The sequence below is a fragment of the Mirounga angustirostris genome, unplaced genomic scaffold (assembly GCF_029215605.1).
Source record: "Mirounga angustirostris isolate CCGP_5_RB_7025 unplaced genomic scaffold, mMirAng1.0.hap1 SCAF_1, whole genome shotgun sequence".
Classification (NCBI taxonomy): domain Eukaryota; kingdom Metazoa; phylum Chordata; class Mammalia; order Carnivora; family Phocidae; genus Mirounga; species Mirounga angustirostris.
The window spans coordinates 57,756,978-57,771,892 of record NW_026991709.1 but is presented as its reverse complement, the minus strand read 5'-3'; the positions used below and the strand labels follow the sequence as shown (position 1 = coordinate 57,771,892).

The window sequence follows — 14,915 nt, the reverse complement described above, 5'->3', positions numbered from 1 at the left end:
TTTCCACTAAAAGGTACGCAAAAAATTCTCATAAAAGGTAAGGGACAGTTGTTTCATGGATTCTGAACCTCAAAACATCAACAGAGGTACTTTTGCAAAAGAGAGTTTAGTTTATAAATCAATGAACCCTCCAGGCTCTGATTTCTCCAGTGCTCTCTTGAATTCTCCCAGGCTTTCTATCCTCCAAATAGAGGGAGGAAACACCCTTATACACTATATGCTTTCTATTCGTTCTTAAACAGCAATACTATGAAGTGCCTATATCAATGAAGTCTGTGTTCGATTTGATCGATACATTCCAGTCCCGAATCAAAGACATGGAAAAGCAGAAGAAGGAGGGCATTGTTTGCAAGGAAGACAAGAAGCAGTCATTGGAGAACTTCCTATCCAGGTACCCCACCTTTGAAGTCCCTGAGGAGGCGGGTGGGAAGGTGTTCTGGGTGAGCTAATACAAAGGCTAAGGAAACACAAAGTAGACCTGTGTGCAGACCTTCCCTGGTGGAAGTTCTGTCTGCTTCATAGCCCTCTGGCCACTGGGCTTAGTCTTTTGAAAGGGCTCTGGTCGCAAGGTTGACTGGGGTCAGCTCCAAGATTGAATATTGATTTGGTGGTTTTGGATAGGTCTTTTCTCTCTTTATGGCTCCTATTTTGGCACAGAATAGAGAATTCTGACCTGGGAGGGTTCATTTATTCCATCAGTGAATTTAGAGGGCTTTGTATACAGCATTTTTATTTTACATATTTATTTATTAGGCCCCTCTGGTTCCAAACAGGATTTAGAACATTCTGCTTGATTTTCCACTTCCTTCTAACTGTGCAGAAAACAACAAAAGCCCCCTCTAGGACCTCAAAAGAAGAAATCCTCTTGACCCAGCTCCCTGATTCCCTGGGGAGTAGGGTTTATTGAAAGCCATTGTAGGAAAATTTCAATAAATACACAGAGAAGATTGATTTAAACAATTGCTCCACTTTCTCCCTTCTCCATCCCTTCCCCCATGTTGGATAAAAATTCTACAGGGCCTTTGGGGCCCTAGGAGGTACAAAGCGGCAGAAATTCCACTGACAACAAATAAACGCACAGAGATCTCAGCGTAACATCTCCCCTCCGCACCCCCCACACCTAGCTGGACTGTGTGGCTAAGGGGCTCCAGAAATGGAGCAGCATTTACTTGGAGACTCATTAACTTGGAAGCTGTTAACTTCTTACTTGTGTTTATAGAGCATATTCTCCATATGTGAGTTGGAGAATCAAGGATTCTATGATTAGTAGATGAATAGATCATCTGAATTCCTCTAGATTCGGGAGGCTTGGGTCTCTTAAAAGAGAACTTCACAATGTGAAAAGAGCATAGGACTTATTGTTCATCCAAATTTGGGGTCTGCAATTTACTAGCTATGTTGATTTCTCTATGGTTCTCAATTAACCTGCCTTAAAAATATCACCCATAATGGAGAATATTAACAAGTAGCCCTGACTACATCCCAGGGTTGCTGGGATCACTTTTTTTTTTTTTTTTGATAGAGTGTGTGCACGGTAGCAGGGGGAGGGGCAGAGGGAAAGGGTGGGAGAAAATCTTAAGCAGGCTCTATGCCCAGCACAGAGCCCAACAGGGGGCTCCATCTCACGACCCTGAGATCATGACCTGAACCAAAATAGGCGGACACCTAACTGAGCCACCCAGGTGTCCCAAGAGATCACTTTTTGTATGCTTGCCTCTGTGCCAAACACTTCATCTTCCCTCCTGAGTTTAATCTTTACAACAATCCTAGGATCTGAATACTGTAAGTATTATTGTGTTGCAGATGGGACAACTGAGGCTAATGGAGATTAAATAACTGTCAACACTGAGTTAGTGTCAGCTCTAGGACTCGGTGGCCCCAGGAGAACTGAGCTCCCAAAGTCCACATTCTTACCTAATACTCCTTTTGAAAATATAATGTGAATTATTTTTAGTCTTGGAACCAGAAGCCCTGGGTTTGAAGCAAAGAGAGATATCCCTAAAACCACAGGATTTCAGAGCTGAAAGGAACCTGAGGTTCTTCCTTCATTCAAATTTTCAGTGCAGTGCAAGCATCTGAATAGAGATGGAAGGGGCATGTCTTTAGAAGGATGTGAGGCTCCACTCAGTCTTCAGGCCACTCTCTTGGCTGAGAAAGGGCTCTGCCACTCCACTGGACAGATGGCTCTTTGTCTAGTCTTGGGTGCACTGAAACATCAACTTCTGGTCCAAGGTCATCCCTCTCGATGGCACTGATGTAGAAGATTGATGATAAAAGCTTTCTGGTTCCCTTGAGATGTTCTTTTTCCTTTTCCTTCCTTCCCCTGCTCTCCCCTCCCCTCCCTCGGACTGCCTGCTTGCCTTCCTTCCTTCTTTCCTTCCCTCTGTCCGTCCTTCCTTCCTTCCTTCCTTCCTTCCTTCCTTCCTTCCTTCCTCCCTTCCTTCCTTCCTTCCTTCTGGCAGATAAGATTCTTTAGAAGTTTACTTTTGATTTTCACAATTAGTGTTAAATATATCCAAGTTATAAATTTAAGACCGTAGCTCTCAAACTTTTAAGTTTGGCTTTTAAATCTTATTATTCTATTTATAACCTAGCAAATTTTAGTTATCACTTTTAATGGGCTTTGAATAATGTTTGATCTTGCTTGCAAACTCAATAATTAAACAATTTTATTATTTCAAACATTTTACATTTAATATGTATTTTTGAATTGTTTGAAATAAACGAATAAAACCTTGCTGAGTACTTAAATGATCCAGTAATCGTATAAATACAGTGAATCTAAAGTTTTCTCAGGGGGCACCTGGGTGGCTCAGTCGTTAAAGTATCTGCCTTCAGCTCAGGTCATGATCCCGGGATCCTGGGATCGAGCCTCGCAGCGGGCTCCCTGCTCTGCGGGAAGCCTGCTTCTCCCTCTCCCACTCCCCTTTCTTGTGTTCCCTCTCTCGCTGTGTCTCTCTCTGTCAAATAAATAAATAAAATCTTAAAAAAATAAAAATAAAAAAAATAAAGTCTTCTCAGATGTTCTAGTACCTGCACACGATGTAAAACCACACATCTAAGCCAATTACTCAATTACACTTTATAATTTAAAGTTTCAAGGTTGTCATTTTATTAAGCCAAATTCTCTTAAGTTTCATGAGAACATAAATTATGTATATAAAGAAGACCAGGATCCTTCTTAGAAATATATATTATCACTATGATTCTTTGAAAACTTTCTCTTCTTAGTTCTAAATCTTCCAGGACGAAAAGATGCATACCTGCTGAACCAACCCTGTAAACTCAGGTTGCCCACGCTGTACAGCAGTTACCACCCAGTTCATTGTTGTTATTTATAGCCAAGGATTTGGGCCAGCTCTGGGACCTGCAGCTACAGACATTCCGAGAGATTTTTCTTACCATCCCCAGGCAGGCTGTCTTTTTTTTTTTTTTTTAAAGACTTTATTTATTTGAGAGAGAATGAGATAGAGAGAGAGCATGAGAGGGCGGAGGGTCAGAAGGAGAAGCAGACTCCCTGCTGAGCAGGGAGCCTGATGCGGGACTCGATCCCGGGACTCCAGGATCATGACCTGAACCGAAGGCAGTCGCTTAACCAACTGAGCCACCCAGGCACCCGGCAGGCTGTCTTTTTTTATAATTACTGTGTCATGGGTTTCAAATCTTGACAGGGAAGGCTTGACATTATCTCAATTTTGATCACATACAAAGCTTGCTGTGCTCATTCTGGTTGATCACTGATCTGAATTTGGCATATCTTTGATTTTTAAGACTTGTATGCACATTTTTCATCTAAAGCCTTTTGTACTGGATAGGGCACTATGATATGTAAATGTATTTTCATTCGAATGTCAGAGGCTTATGGACTTTAATATTCAGTACTATGTCAGGAACATGCATCTGCTGTAGATACTCAGAATGGATATGATTATAATTTGGATGTCCTATAGCTATGCATGATTTGTGGTAACAACTCATGAAATCACTGTGTTGATAATTATCATTGATCTTAAAAGTTAAAGTAGAATCGTGTATTACCTAAAGGCATGAATAAGACAGCCCTGAGTTTGATTCCTGGTTTCTCCATGTATTAGCTATGTGACCTTGGGCTGATTACTTAATTTCTCCGAGTTTTGGTTTTCTCATTTGCAAAATGAGGATAATGAGTGTATCTATTCTTAAGATTGTTGTGAAAGGTAAATTCAATAGAAGTAATGATGGGGGGTGGGGCTCCTGGGTGGTTCAGTCCATTAAGCGCCTGCCTTCAGCTCAGGTCATGATCCTAGGGTCCTGGGATGGAGCTCTGCATCTGATCCCCTGCTCTGCGGGGAGCCTGCTTCTCCCTCTCCCTCTGCCATTCCCCCTACTTGTGCTCTCTGGCTCTCTCTATCTCTCTGTCAAATGAATAAATAAAATCTTTTTATAAAATAAAAATAAAATAAAATAAAATAAAAATAAAGGTAATGATGGCACACAGCCCAGTACAAAGTAAGTCATCAACAAATGCTGGCTATTAGTAGTATTAGGACCAGTTATTCAGCTCCTAGTTAGAGAACTTTGTCGTGAAAGGAGAGGTAGGGGGAGATTTAGTAAACACCTCAGGATTGAAACCCAGGCAAAAAGAACTGAAAAAAAAAAAAAATTTTTTTTTTTTAAATAGCAGTTCTATAAATAAATGAGTATCCAATCGGAATTTTCCTTCAAATTTGCTGAGTTGTTGGTGAGTCTATACAGCCTGGTTCCAGCTGACCAGATTCTGAAGCCAGTCTGGTCTTTAGTGACACTCATCTGGTTCAGGCTATAATTACATTCCTCTGAGACAGAAGCCCCAAAGAGTGGGCAAATGCACACTAATTTGGGAATTCCAGTTAAGAGAAGCAAAAACACACACACATGCAGCTCACAGAATTTTTATTCACTGATAAGTTAAAGTGACAGGAGAACAATTTGTCCGAAATAAGGATGTGGGCCATGTTGACACCCCTTGTTACCCCTATGCAAGTTATTTCCTTCAGTGTCCAGAGCCGGAGCCTTGTATCTTAATGTGAAGGTCCGTGGGAGAAAGAATCATTACTTAGGGGAAATGACCTTTGCCTAGTTGTGTCTGCGACAGGGAGTCTCAGATCCTGTCCCTGTCCAATCAGGACAGCATTCAGTGGTGCACACAGGTAAACAAGCCAAAATATACCTCACCCAAAATAGCTCCTGCGAGGATACCCTGCAGCTCTGTGTGAGGCCAGGAGGCTGGCCTGGTTTGGATGCTGGCTGGGGGGCCAGTGCTGGGCTGGCCTGCGTCCTAAGGAAGCAGGGAGGGTGCAGGAGACCATGTTTGTGATCTGACAGCAGTCACTGTTCCCTTTCCCAGGAGATCTCGGACAGTTTCAGACGCTCCTCTCCCCTCCTCCATGCCAAATACATTCATCTCCCTATCCTCAGTGGAGGTTTTAGTTTTTCTTTCCCTTTGAAGAGAAACAAGCAGAGGAAGCAAATGTAATGTCACAGCAAGCAGTCCTTGGCAAGCCTTGCTATAGGCGTCCATTCAGAGGTTGTATTTCATCAGACTATCATTTTCTCTCATTCACCCAAACCACTATTCCCCCAAGAGGCCATTTTCTGTGGGGTTGAAAACTCTCATGTTCACTGTGAGGCTAGAACGAGCACAGGGAGAGAAGTCATGAATATAATCAACTGGCTTCCAGCTCAGCGAGTGCACTAACACCCCACTGTAGTCTGCACAGAAGGCAGAAAGCACAAGCCCTCCTCCAGTGAAAGTGGGATTGGAGACAACTCCATACTGTTAGCCCTTGGATGCATACCCTCTTTCCTTCCGAGATTTATCTCCTGAGGGACCCCGGCTGCGTCAGCCACGCCTCAGGATCTCTGAGGGCGATAGACTAGGGAAGCCATTGGTACCACCTCTTTGATTTACTAGGCAAATTACTTCTCTAAGCCCCACTTTGTCATCTGTAAAATGAAGACAATAGGCCGTGCCTTCACTGATCTCTAATGTTGTCAGTGTAGATGAATGTGTGCTATGAAATGAGACACAAACATAAGGACTGAATCACTTATCATTTGGCATTATGACTGACAAATGTTCGAGGCCCATTGATAGACAAAGTTCTACATCTAGAAGCCCACAAATCAAGCCACCATCTATATCCACGCCATCACATGGACAACTTACATGGATGGGTTTTAGTTTCATTCTTAGGTGTTATCATCTCTTTTGAGTAGAAGCTATTTTTGGTTCTAGAGATAAGGAAAAACTGAGACTTCGATGAACTCAGTGACATGCTCAAGGAACCCAAAAAGTTAGCAGTGATGAAACATGAACTCAGGTTATAAGACAAAAGCTCTTTCTACTACCCTACGGTGTTGGAGCAGAAACAGGTTTACCATACATGCTAAAATCCTAGGCTCTAGGTATAGCCCCATCCCACTTCACAGGAGGACTCTGTAATGTTGGTTCTTACTAATGATGGTAGGCTACATTTTAGAACTTGCATTTGCTTCTGGAAGAACCACCAGCTACCAAGAAAGATGCCTAGGGCTTTGTTTTACCAGGAACCCTCCTTGACCTCTTTGAGCCACTTCCCCATTTTCCTTCTTCCTGTCACTATCACCTACTTTAAATTTAGTTCTCTTTTTCTACTGTTTCCTGTCCATACATTCAATTCTTAACTCCCTCCAAGCCCTAGTGAACTCTATTAGAACTTGAGTTTTCTTCAGTTCCCTTCTGATTCCCTATTTCTGTGGCTACAGTGTAACATACCATTTTGGCCAGTCTTCATGGCGTCTGAGAGCTTTGTGTCTCCCCAAGTGACCCCCCCGGCATGGTGGCCAGGCTCATGCCTGATGCTTCATGCAAATGCTACAGTAGGCAGACCGTGAAGTTATAACAGAAAAAGTGCAAGAAATGTGGAAATGCAGTTTAATGGCTTTGAGGAACTATGAGATATTTCTAAGGGCCAGTGTTTTCCATTCTGGGCACAGGCAAACCCACCAGCCAAAGTGACTCCTCTTTCTTACACTAGCCTCTATTGTTTGAAGCAGTAATCATGCCTCCTGCTTGTTCCAGGTTCCGATGGAGGAGGCGGTTGCTGGTGATCTCTGCCCCTAATGATGAAGACTGGGCCTATTCACAGCAGCTCTCGGCTCTCAGTGGCCAGGCCTGCAATTTTGGTGAGTGGGAAGCCTCGTCATCACTGTTTTCCCATACCACTCTCTTTCTGGTCAATTCTAGAATGGAACATAGAAGCTTAGATCATCCAAATATTCCTCAGTCCAGACTGGAGATTCCCAGACACTTACTCAGTTGTACTGAGTATAAAGTTGCTTTCAGACTGGAGCCTTAGTCAACTGGAGTTTCTTTGTTTTTGTTTTTGTTTTTCTCAATATTCTCCCCTCTGGGTTTCTTCACTGAAGTGTTTGAAAATACCTACTGTTTTACTTTGAGTGATCTGTATTATGTGTATTATGTGCCTTCTTTTTTTTTTTTTTTTTAACTTGTCTCAACATCATAAAACTCAGGTATTATCATTTACTTAGGTAATACTTAGCTACAAACACTGGACCTTTCTCCATAGATTAAATGTCTTTTGTAAAACAGGAATGGCTTTGAGAAATAATATATTAATGGAAGCATACTGTACTATATTGCCATTCCCTTAAAAAGGATTTTGATCTATAATTGGGCACCAAAGACAGCGAGATTTATTAAACAGAATCTTATTTTTAGGACAAGTAGGTCAAAGAGAAACATAATTTATTATTTATTTTTTATAGTGAACTGCTCAGTATTTTGAAGACTAACATTTGCTTTCTTTACCAAAATTACTATCCTAGTGGCCTATAGTATCATTTTGAATATGGGCACATAGAATGGAAAATGCATAGTACATAGAACATTAAGTGCCATGGTGAATGGAGGAGCTAAGGGCAGTTTCAAAAGTGGAATTCACAGTTGGAATCTCATTTAAAATGCACTTCTACAGAGGAAGAATTTGACAATCATGGGGTGGGGGGGTGGGGGTAGCTAGAAGCCACAGATTTTAAAAATTCCATTCCTAACTGGAACACAGGTGAATCAGCATTATTTTGATCCTTCTACTAGGAAGAAGAATCATTTGTTAGTTATAGAACTGTGCTTGATTTATAAAAAGATGGCCGTATAAGTTTTGTAAAGCATTAACAGAGCCTGGGGCCTTACTATGACCCGGTATCTTAAATTACAAATACATTTCAGTTTTAAGATGTAAAATAATAACTCAAAAGCAGGCAGAAAATAAGCTCATAACAGTAAGAACAACTAGAAAATTCATGAGTTTTTATGTATAGTCCTTATTATCAAAGTTAATAATTAAGACTTTATATCAATATAAAGGTGTTTTTTTTTGTATTTTTAAGCATATTTTAAATTATTTGTAGCCACCAATGTTGCTAGGTAAGACAGAAGTTCTTAGAGAAGTTAATGGCCCTTCACAATAAGAATATCAATAAAATCATGCCTTGTTAATTTTCTAAAGACAGTTTTGGAACAGTTATTAAGTGGTGTTTCATTTAATCTCTGCACACAGAACCTAAATCACATTAGTGCAAGCAAACCCTTTTGTAATATACAGGAAATGTAAACAGGTCCTATTTTCTGGGAATAATTAAATTCAGGATCTTCCCTTTTGAAAAACATGACTCAACAACGTGGAGAACAGAATGCTTCACTTCTCTGGGAGAAGAGCAAGACCACAAACTTTTTTTTTTTTTTTTTTTGGAATAGCCTTTTGCTTGGATTTTAGCTCCTCCTTAAAACAGCCCCTGCCATGACAACTGTCAGTTTTCTCCTCTGAACAAAAAACTCCATCAATATTCATATTATTAGTCCCAAGTTATGACCCTGCCTAGGTTGGCATTTTGTCTAACACCATGAAATCTTGGTATGATGAACTGACAGCCCTCTTGTCCTCCAATGTTTTTTTCTCCTGAATCCCTTCCTGTGCACTTCATCCTCAAAAGAATTCCAACAAGCTACCAAGGCATGACCTCTCCTTTCCTGAAACTTTAGCTGAATGCGGCAAGCACACTGTGCTTGCTTAAGTGCTTCTCCTTTGAATCCTCTAAATAAGTGATAAGAACCTGCCCTTTACACTGACAAACCTTTGTGCAAGAAAGCCAGAACTATTCCTTTAACAATCAAAACAGATGGGTTCTGCTGTCTTTTCTCCTAGATACAGTTGAATTATCCGTGTAAGCTGTTATAACCTCAGGCATGACTTTTTTCAGCACACAAATCAGCTCAGATCATCCCAGATATTTTAATGTTCCAATGGCTTCATTTTTGTTTTGTTATTTAATAGAACCACAGTTTAAGAGCAAATTCTTCTATTTCCATCTACAAACAAAACAAAACAAAACACCACATCTGACCCTGTTGTTAATCCTAAATCTACAATTGGTCTTTTTCGAGGTTTTAAAAGTATGTGATTATTATTTTTATAGCAAAATAATCCATCAGGTTATGTTCTATGTTCTTTTTAATGTAGAGATTTCTAATTGTCAAACATCGGCCTTTGGAGGTAAAACATGATTTACCAATTTTATGGTTTTCTTTTTTCTTTCAGGTCTGCGCCACATAACCATTCTGAAACTTTTAGGGGTTGGAGAGGAAGTTGGGGGAGTTTTAGAACTGTTCCCAATTAATGGTAAAGTGCTGTTATTTTAGAACATTATGAACTACTGTTAAGTTCAATTAAATTATATTAAACTGTATGCAAGCAGTGGGTGTACCTCTAAGGTGAACACAGTTCACTGAACTCACCCCACCTTGTGCATGTGCATGCAAACGGGAAATAGAGTGCAATCACTATTATTGTTTTTAATATAAAATCATTCATAAGTGACAGTAAAAGTATCCATTTTTTTTTTAACTAGAATAATGCTTTTTGTCTGCATAGGACTTTATGATTTACAAAGCATTTTTATCTGTGCCATCTCATTTAATTCCCACAATAATTTTAGGAAGCACCTGGGTCATATCTTACTGATTCCCTTTTAATACATGAGGATCAATACTGAAAGGCTCAGAGAAGCTGAAAGAAAATGACTAGTGACTCAAGTTTTCAGAAAGCAAATCAGTTCTTCCTTGCAAGATCAAGTTCTTCACAAGAGATAAAGTGCATAAACTCCCTGGCACACAAAGCATCAGCACCCTCCCCCTTCCCCTTCTCCTTTTCACTGACCATAATAGTTTAAATACATGTAATCTACATCTTGCATAATTGGTATTTTTCCCTTTGAAAATGAAATAAGTGTTCTGTTATACAAAAAAGTATCAAAAGGAAAGCCATATTTGCAAAGAAGTAACTAAGCTAATTGGAAATAAACTTAGAAATATAAACAATATAATCTCTGTTCGTGACAACTTGAAAGAAGTTGATCTTGCCAGAATTAAATTAAAGGACTGGTTTTATATTTTGTAACATTCCTATAAAAGAGACATCACATGTCCTAAAGTTTGACACTAATAGTGTTGCAGAACATCAGGGACATTTAATTTCTAGTGGAAAAACCCAGCAACCTTCTTTAATTGGATTTTGAACCAAAGGACTCATGGGTACTTTCTCTATTCTCATAGTGATTTCTTCTCATTTTGATGTTTGCTCGAGGGGTGACTTCAATCCCCTAACAACAACTTTTCTAACCCTGTTCTAGGGAGTTCTGTTGTGGAGCGAGAAGACATACCAGCCCATTTGGTGAAAGACATCCGGAACTATTTTCAAGTGAGCCCAGAGTACTTCTCCATGCTTCTAGTTGGAAAAGATGGAAATGTCAAATCCTGGTATCCTTCTCCAATGTGGTCCATGGTGATTGTGTATGATTTAATTGATTCGATGCAACTAAGGAGACAGGAAATGGCCATTCAGCAGTCACTGGGGATGCGCTGCCCAGAAGATGAGTATGCAGGCTACGGTTACCATGGCTACCACCAAGGATACCAGGATGGTTACCAGGATGACTACCGTCATCATGAGAGTTACCACCATGGATACCCTTACTGAACAGAAACACGTAACCTTAGTCCCAGCCAGTTTCCCCTGCAGCTGTTAAAGCCACAAGTGGCCAGCTATGTAAAGGAGTTTTTCCACACTGCCTACATCCCCTGGCTTTTTCTTTCTGTGTTCTTCCAAAATTAAATAAATAGCAAACTTTTGCCTACTCATGAGTTGTTATTGAAACCTTAAATCATAAAGATGTTTAAGAGAATCGTTTCTTTCTCTAACTGGAGGGGATCTGGTGCTGAATGGATATTTCCCTCTTCTTATATGATAGCCATTATTTAGAATACAAAATTCTATGTAGAAGTATTTATACCTCTCATTTATTTTTTAAAAAGTATTCATTGGTAAGTAAAACTATGATTGTTAAAGAAAATTAAAGATCACAGCACAGATGTTTTCAGGAAACATCTGAACACATGTAACAAAGGAAACACCTTCTTAACACTTTTGGAAATGTCAGTCTAAAAATGATTGAGATGGCTTTGCTTTATATTGTGAGATTCTTTCATAAAGCTTGATACCATAGGAGTCCAATGATATTGGCCACCAAAGCCAGGAAAAACACCAAACCCAGCTTTGCTATCATAGCCATTTTCTGCCCTGTTTCTCTTATTTTATTGTACTTTCAGAGACAGATCAGAGGGCCAGGAAAAGGAATCCCTAAATCATCACCAGAATCTGGCATTGCAACCAGAGGTGATACTTCCAGAATTTTAGCAGGTGCCATGGAATTCCTGGCACAGAAAAGCTTGACCCCTCACACTTGACACCCCTGTACTTACTAGTTAATGGACTTATTACCATGCTGGCATCTTATATAAGAAATTGACAAAAAAGGAGAGTATATCCAAGGGTTCTTTCTGTTTTCAGAGGTAAATGTTACTAAGTTACAATGGATAGAAGTGTAGCTGGAGTGCAAAAAACAATATTTATCTTTGAAAAAGAGCATTTATTTTTTAGATATGGCAATTCAAACTAAACTATGCTCCCTCCCTCTTTCCCTTCCCTCTTTTTTTTAACAAACACCAAGTAATATTACCAACTAATATCTATGAACTTGCCCTGGGCTGTCAGTCCAATTCCCAGGCATTTAGCATCTTAACCGTGCCAGCCTCTATCGATAATTCTTATTTTTTGTCCCTCTTATTAATAATTAATGCTCTTGGTATTGATTATTAACTCTAATGAGCATAGTTACTAATAACTGCATTCAGACCACATGTGAATACTAGTTATTAACTTATCTGTGCCTATTTGCACAAATTTGTCTTTACATCATCTGGACTTGGTTATACATAATTATATTGTAAAAGTGGAATTTGTAGCTCAATAAACTTGAGAAATCCCTTATTTTGCCCTTCATTCTCCATGAAGACCATTCATTCTTACCTGTTTTATAGGCAAATGAGGTCCAGACAATTCAAGTGACTTTAGAACACAGTTCTCTTATTGTGTAAACTATGCTTCCACCCCTAACCCCTCCCATGGTGAAAAGCTTTCTTCCTCTCTCCTTTTAGAACAGTCTATACCAGCTGCTCAAAGTGTGCAGGTGGGAGAACCAGGATGTTGTAATTGCTCTTAAATATTTGCCAAGGTGATGGCTAGCTTAAAATCACCAGTTAAGAAATGGAGTTCTTTACCATTGCTTCTGAAATTACGCAGGGACGATTTCTAAGTAAGGGGCCCAAAGAGTCTCAATTTCAGGAAATATAATAATGAGTAAGTTTCATCTCCCAAGGAAACCAATTAGATAATAATTGAAAATTTACTTATAGAATAATATTAGTAAAGTTCTAGCTGCCCACAACCAAAGAAAGACAACACTTTCTCATAACCTGAGATTACTTTTCACTGGCACTGAAATCATTAGTAATGTATCTGAACTCTCTTTCCTCCTGTGAGTGGGCCAAGAAGCCGTGAATCATCCATTTGCAGTGCTGTAGAATAAGCCATAGCTCAGCAAAGGGACTGAGACACATGCAGAGGAAAATGCCATTGGTAAATGTCCTCAAATCCTATAATGTGGAAAAACACAAAGTACATTTCAGTAAATGGGAAGATTAGACAATGAGCTCACCTGAATCTGTGTCTTCTGGGAGTACAGGTCGGGTCATTTGTAATCTGGGTATTTTGTTTTGTTTTGTTTTGTTTTTTAATGAAAGTGCTTCCTTCCAAACAATAGCAACAAAAAAGACATAGTTTTTGAGAATTATTATGGAATTACGGTATGCAGAAAGAAAAACACCCAGGAGAGTGAGGGAAACAAAGTTGCTGGTTGTCACAATGCACTTCCATGAATTTCCAGGAATTGTTTTTCACTGGAGAAATTGCAGAGCTCTGGGATTTCACTGGAGAAATTGCAGGGCAGAGAGATCCTTCCACAGAGGCAGAGGGAGGCAGTCCAGACACAGTGGAATCGGTAGAACCCAGCTGGTCTCATTTTCTGGACTATAGTTAACATTGAAGTTCACACCTTCTCAACTTCTAGAGCCTTGGTGATAAAAACAACTCAAGACCAGGGGCAATGATGGCTCAATGAGCACCAATTGATGATCTCAGTATTCAATAATGTATGGAAATTCCAGAAAAAGAGAAGCTTCTTGAAAAGGACCCCTGTCTGTTTTTCTGTCACCACTAACTCCCCTTTCCCTGCAGGATTGCTTTCCTTGCCTTCTTTCTCCTCCTTGGCTGCTCTGTACTTAATGGTTTGGGGGGTGCAGATAGTGGGGTGTGGTTGATGAGTACTCTGAACTTCATGACAAAATTAAGCACAGTTAAATGCTAACTATGTCTCTTCAGTTCTCTCAAAGTTGGTGCAAATCTCCCAAAGCCAAACTTTCTCTTAGTTTTGTACATGTTATTAAGAACTCAGGAACCAAGGTTAGGGCAGTGAGAGGCAAAGGGTCAGGTGTCATAGAATTCAAGGGTGCCATAAAATGGCCACCCGACTTGGGAAAATAGCTGGTCCTCCCTCTGCCACAGACTGACCTGTGTGACCTGAGGTGAGTCATTTTACCTTTGGGACTCAGTACCTCATCTACAAAATGAGAGAGTAGGAATAGATATCTAAGTTATCATCTAACTCCATGGTATTTATGAATCTTTCTTGGCCATAGGGAGAAGGATACTAAACTCAGAGGTTTCCTCTGATTGAACTAATGTTAAATTTATAGAGAACCCAGACTTCATAGTTCAGATTCCAGTTCCAGGTTTTTATGGGAATGGGGAAATGTATTGAATAACTTCTTTCCAATATGGTGCACTGCTGCAGCTGGACCCAATGGGCTCATAACCTCTAACACAGAAACCCTCATCATCTCCATACAGCTAGACTGGAGCTTCCAATGACATTCAGGCTGGCAAAGACTGAGCATCCTGAACACTGATGAAGTCCCTCCGACAAGGCATATGCTTGCTCTCCAACACAACTGCCTAATGTGGCGACCACAGGCATCACCTCTCTGATATCCTGAAGCCTGGACAAACTGGGATGTCCCTGGACAGGCTGCAGAGAACTTAAATAATAGCACTTTCCTTCTAGAAAGAGTGATTCCCCATTCCTCCAATCTATGGGTTGATACATGTGGCAAAGCTGCTGCGTGAAGGGAGGGGGTGATTTCGAGTAAGTAAAACTGACCCTGGGCAAAATTTTCTTTGGCTTTCTACCTCCTCCATAAGAATCTTTTTCCTCTCTCCTGGGCCTTTTCCCTTTTCCAGCCACTTTCCCATGACCCATTCTGGCTCAGAGATGGCTACAACTGATTAGGCATAACTGATAGGCTAAAGGTGCCACCCTTTTCAAGAATATCTACAATGCAAAGGGAAATCCTTGAGGGAGAGAGATAGGGAACAAACCACTTC

At 40.2% G+C, this 14,915-nt stretch overlaps 1 protein-coding gene across 2 annotated transcripts in view; it reads left to right on the top strand.

Annotated features, from left to right (window-relative positions):
* CCDC80 (coiled-coil domain containing 80) overlaps window positions 1-11,211 on the top strand; it is a 36,279-nt gene extending 25,068 nt beyond the window's left edge. For both annotated transcript variants that reach the window (XM_054504174.2, XM_045902862.3), the window contains 4 exons: window positions 243-391; window positions 7,082-7,185; window positions 9,618-9,698; window positions 10,708-11,211. In XM_054504174.2, the coding sequence (XP_054360149.1) occupies window positions 243-391; window positions 7,082-7,185; window positions 9,618-9,698; window positions 10,708-11,054 (681 nt within the window). In that variant the 3' untranslated portion in view covers window positions 11,055-11,211. The remainder of the gene's footprint in view (window positions 1-242; window positions 392-7,081; window positions 7,186-9,617; window positions 9,699-10,707) is intronic.
* The last annotated feature ends 3,704 nt before the right edge of the window (window positions 11,212-14,915 follow it).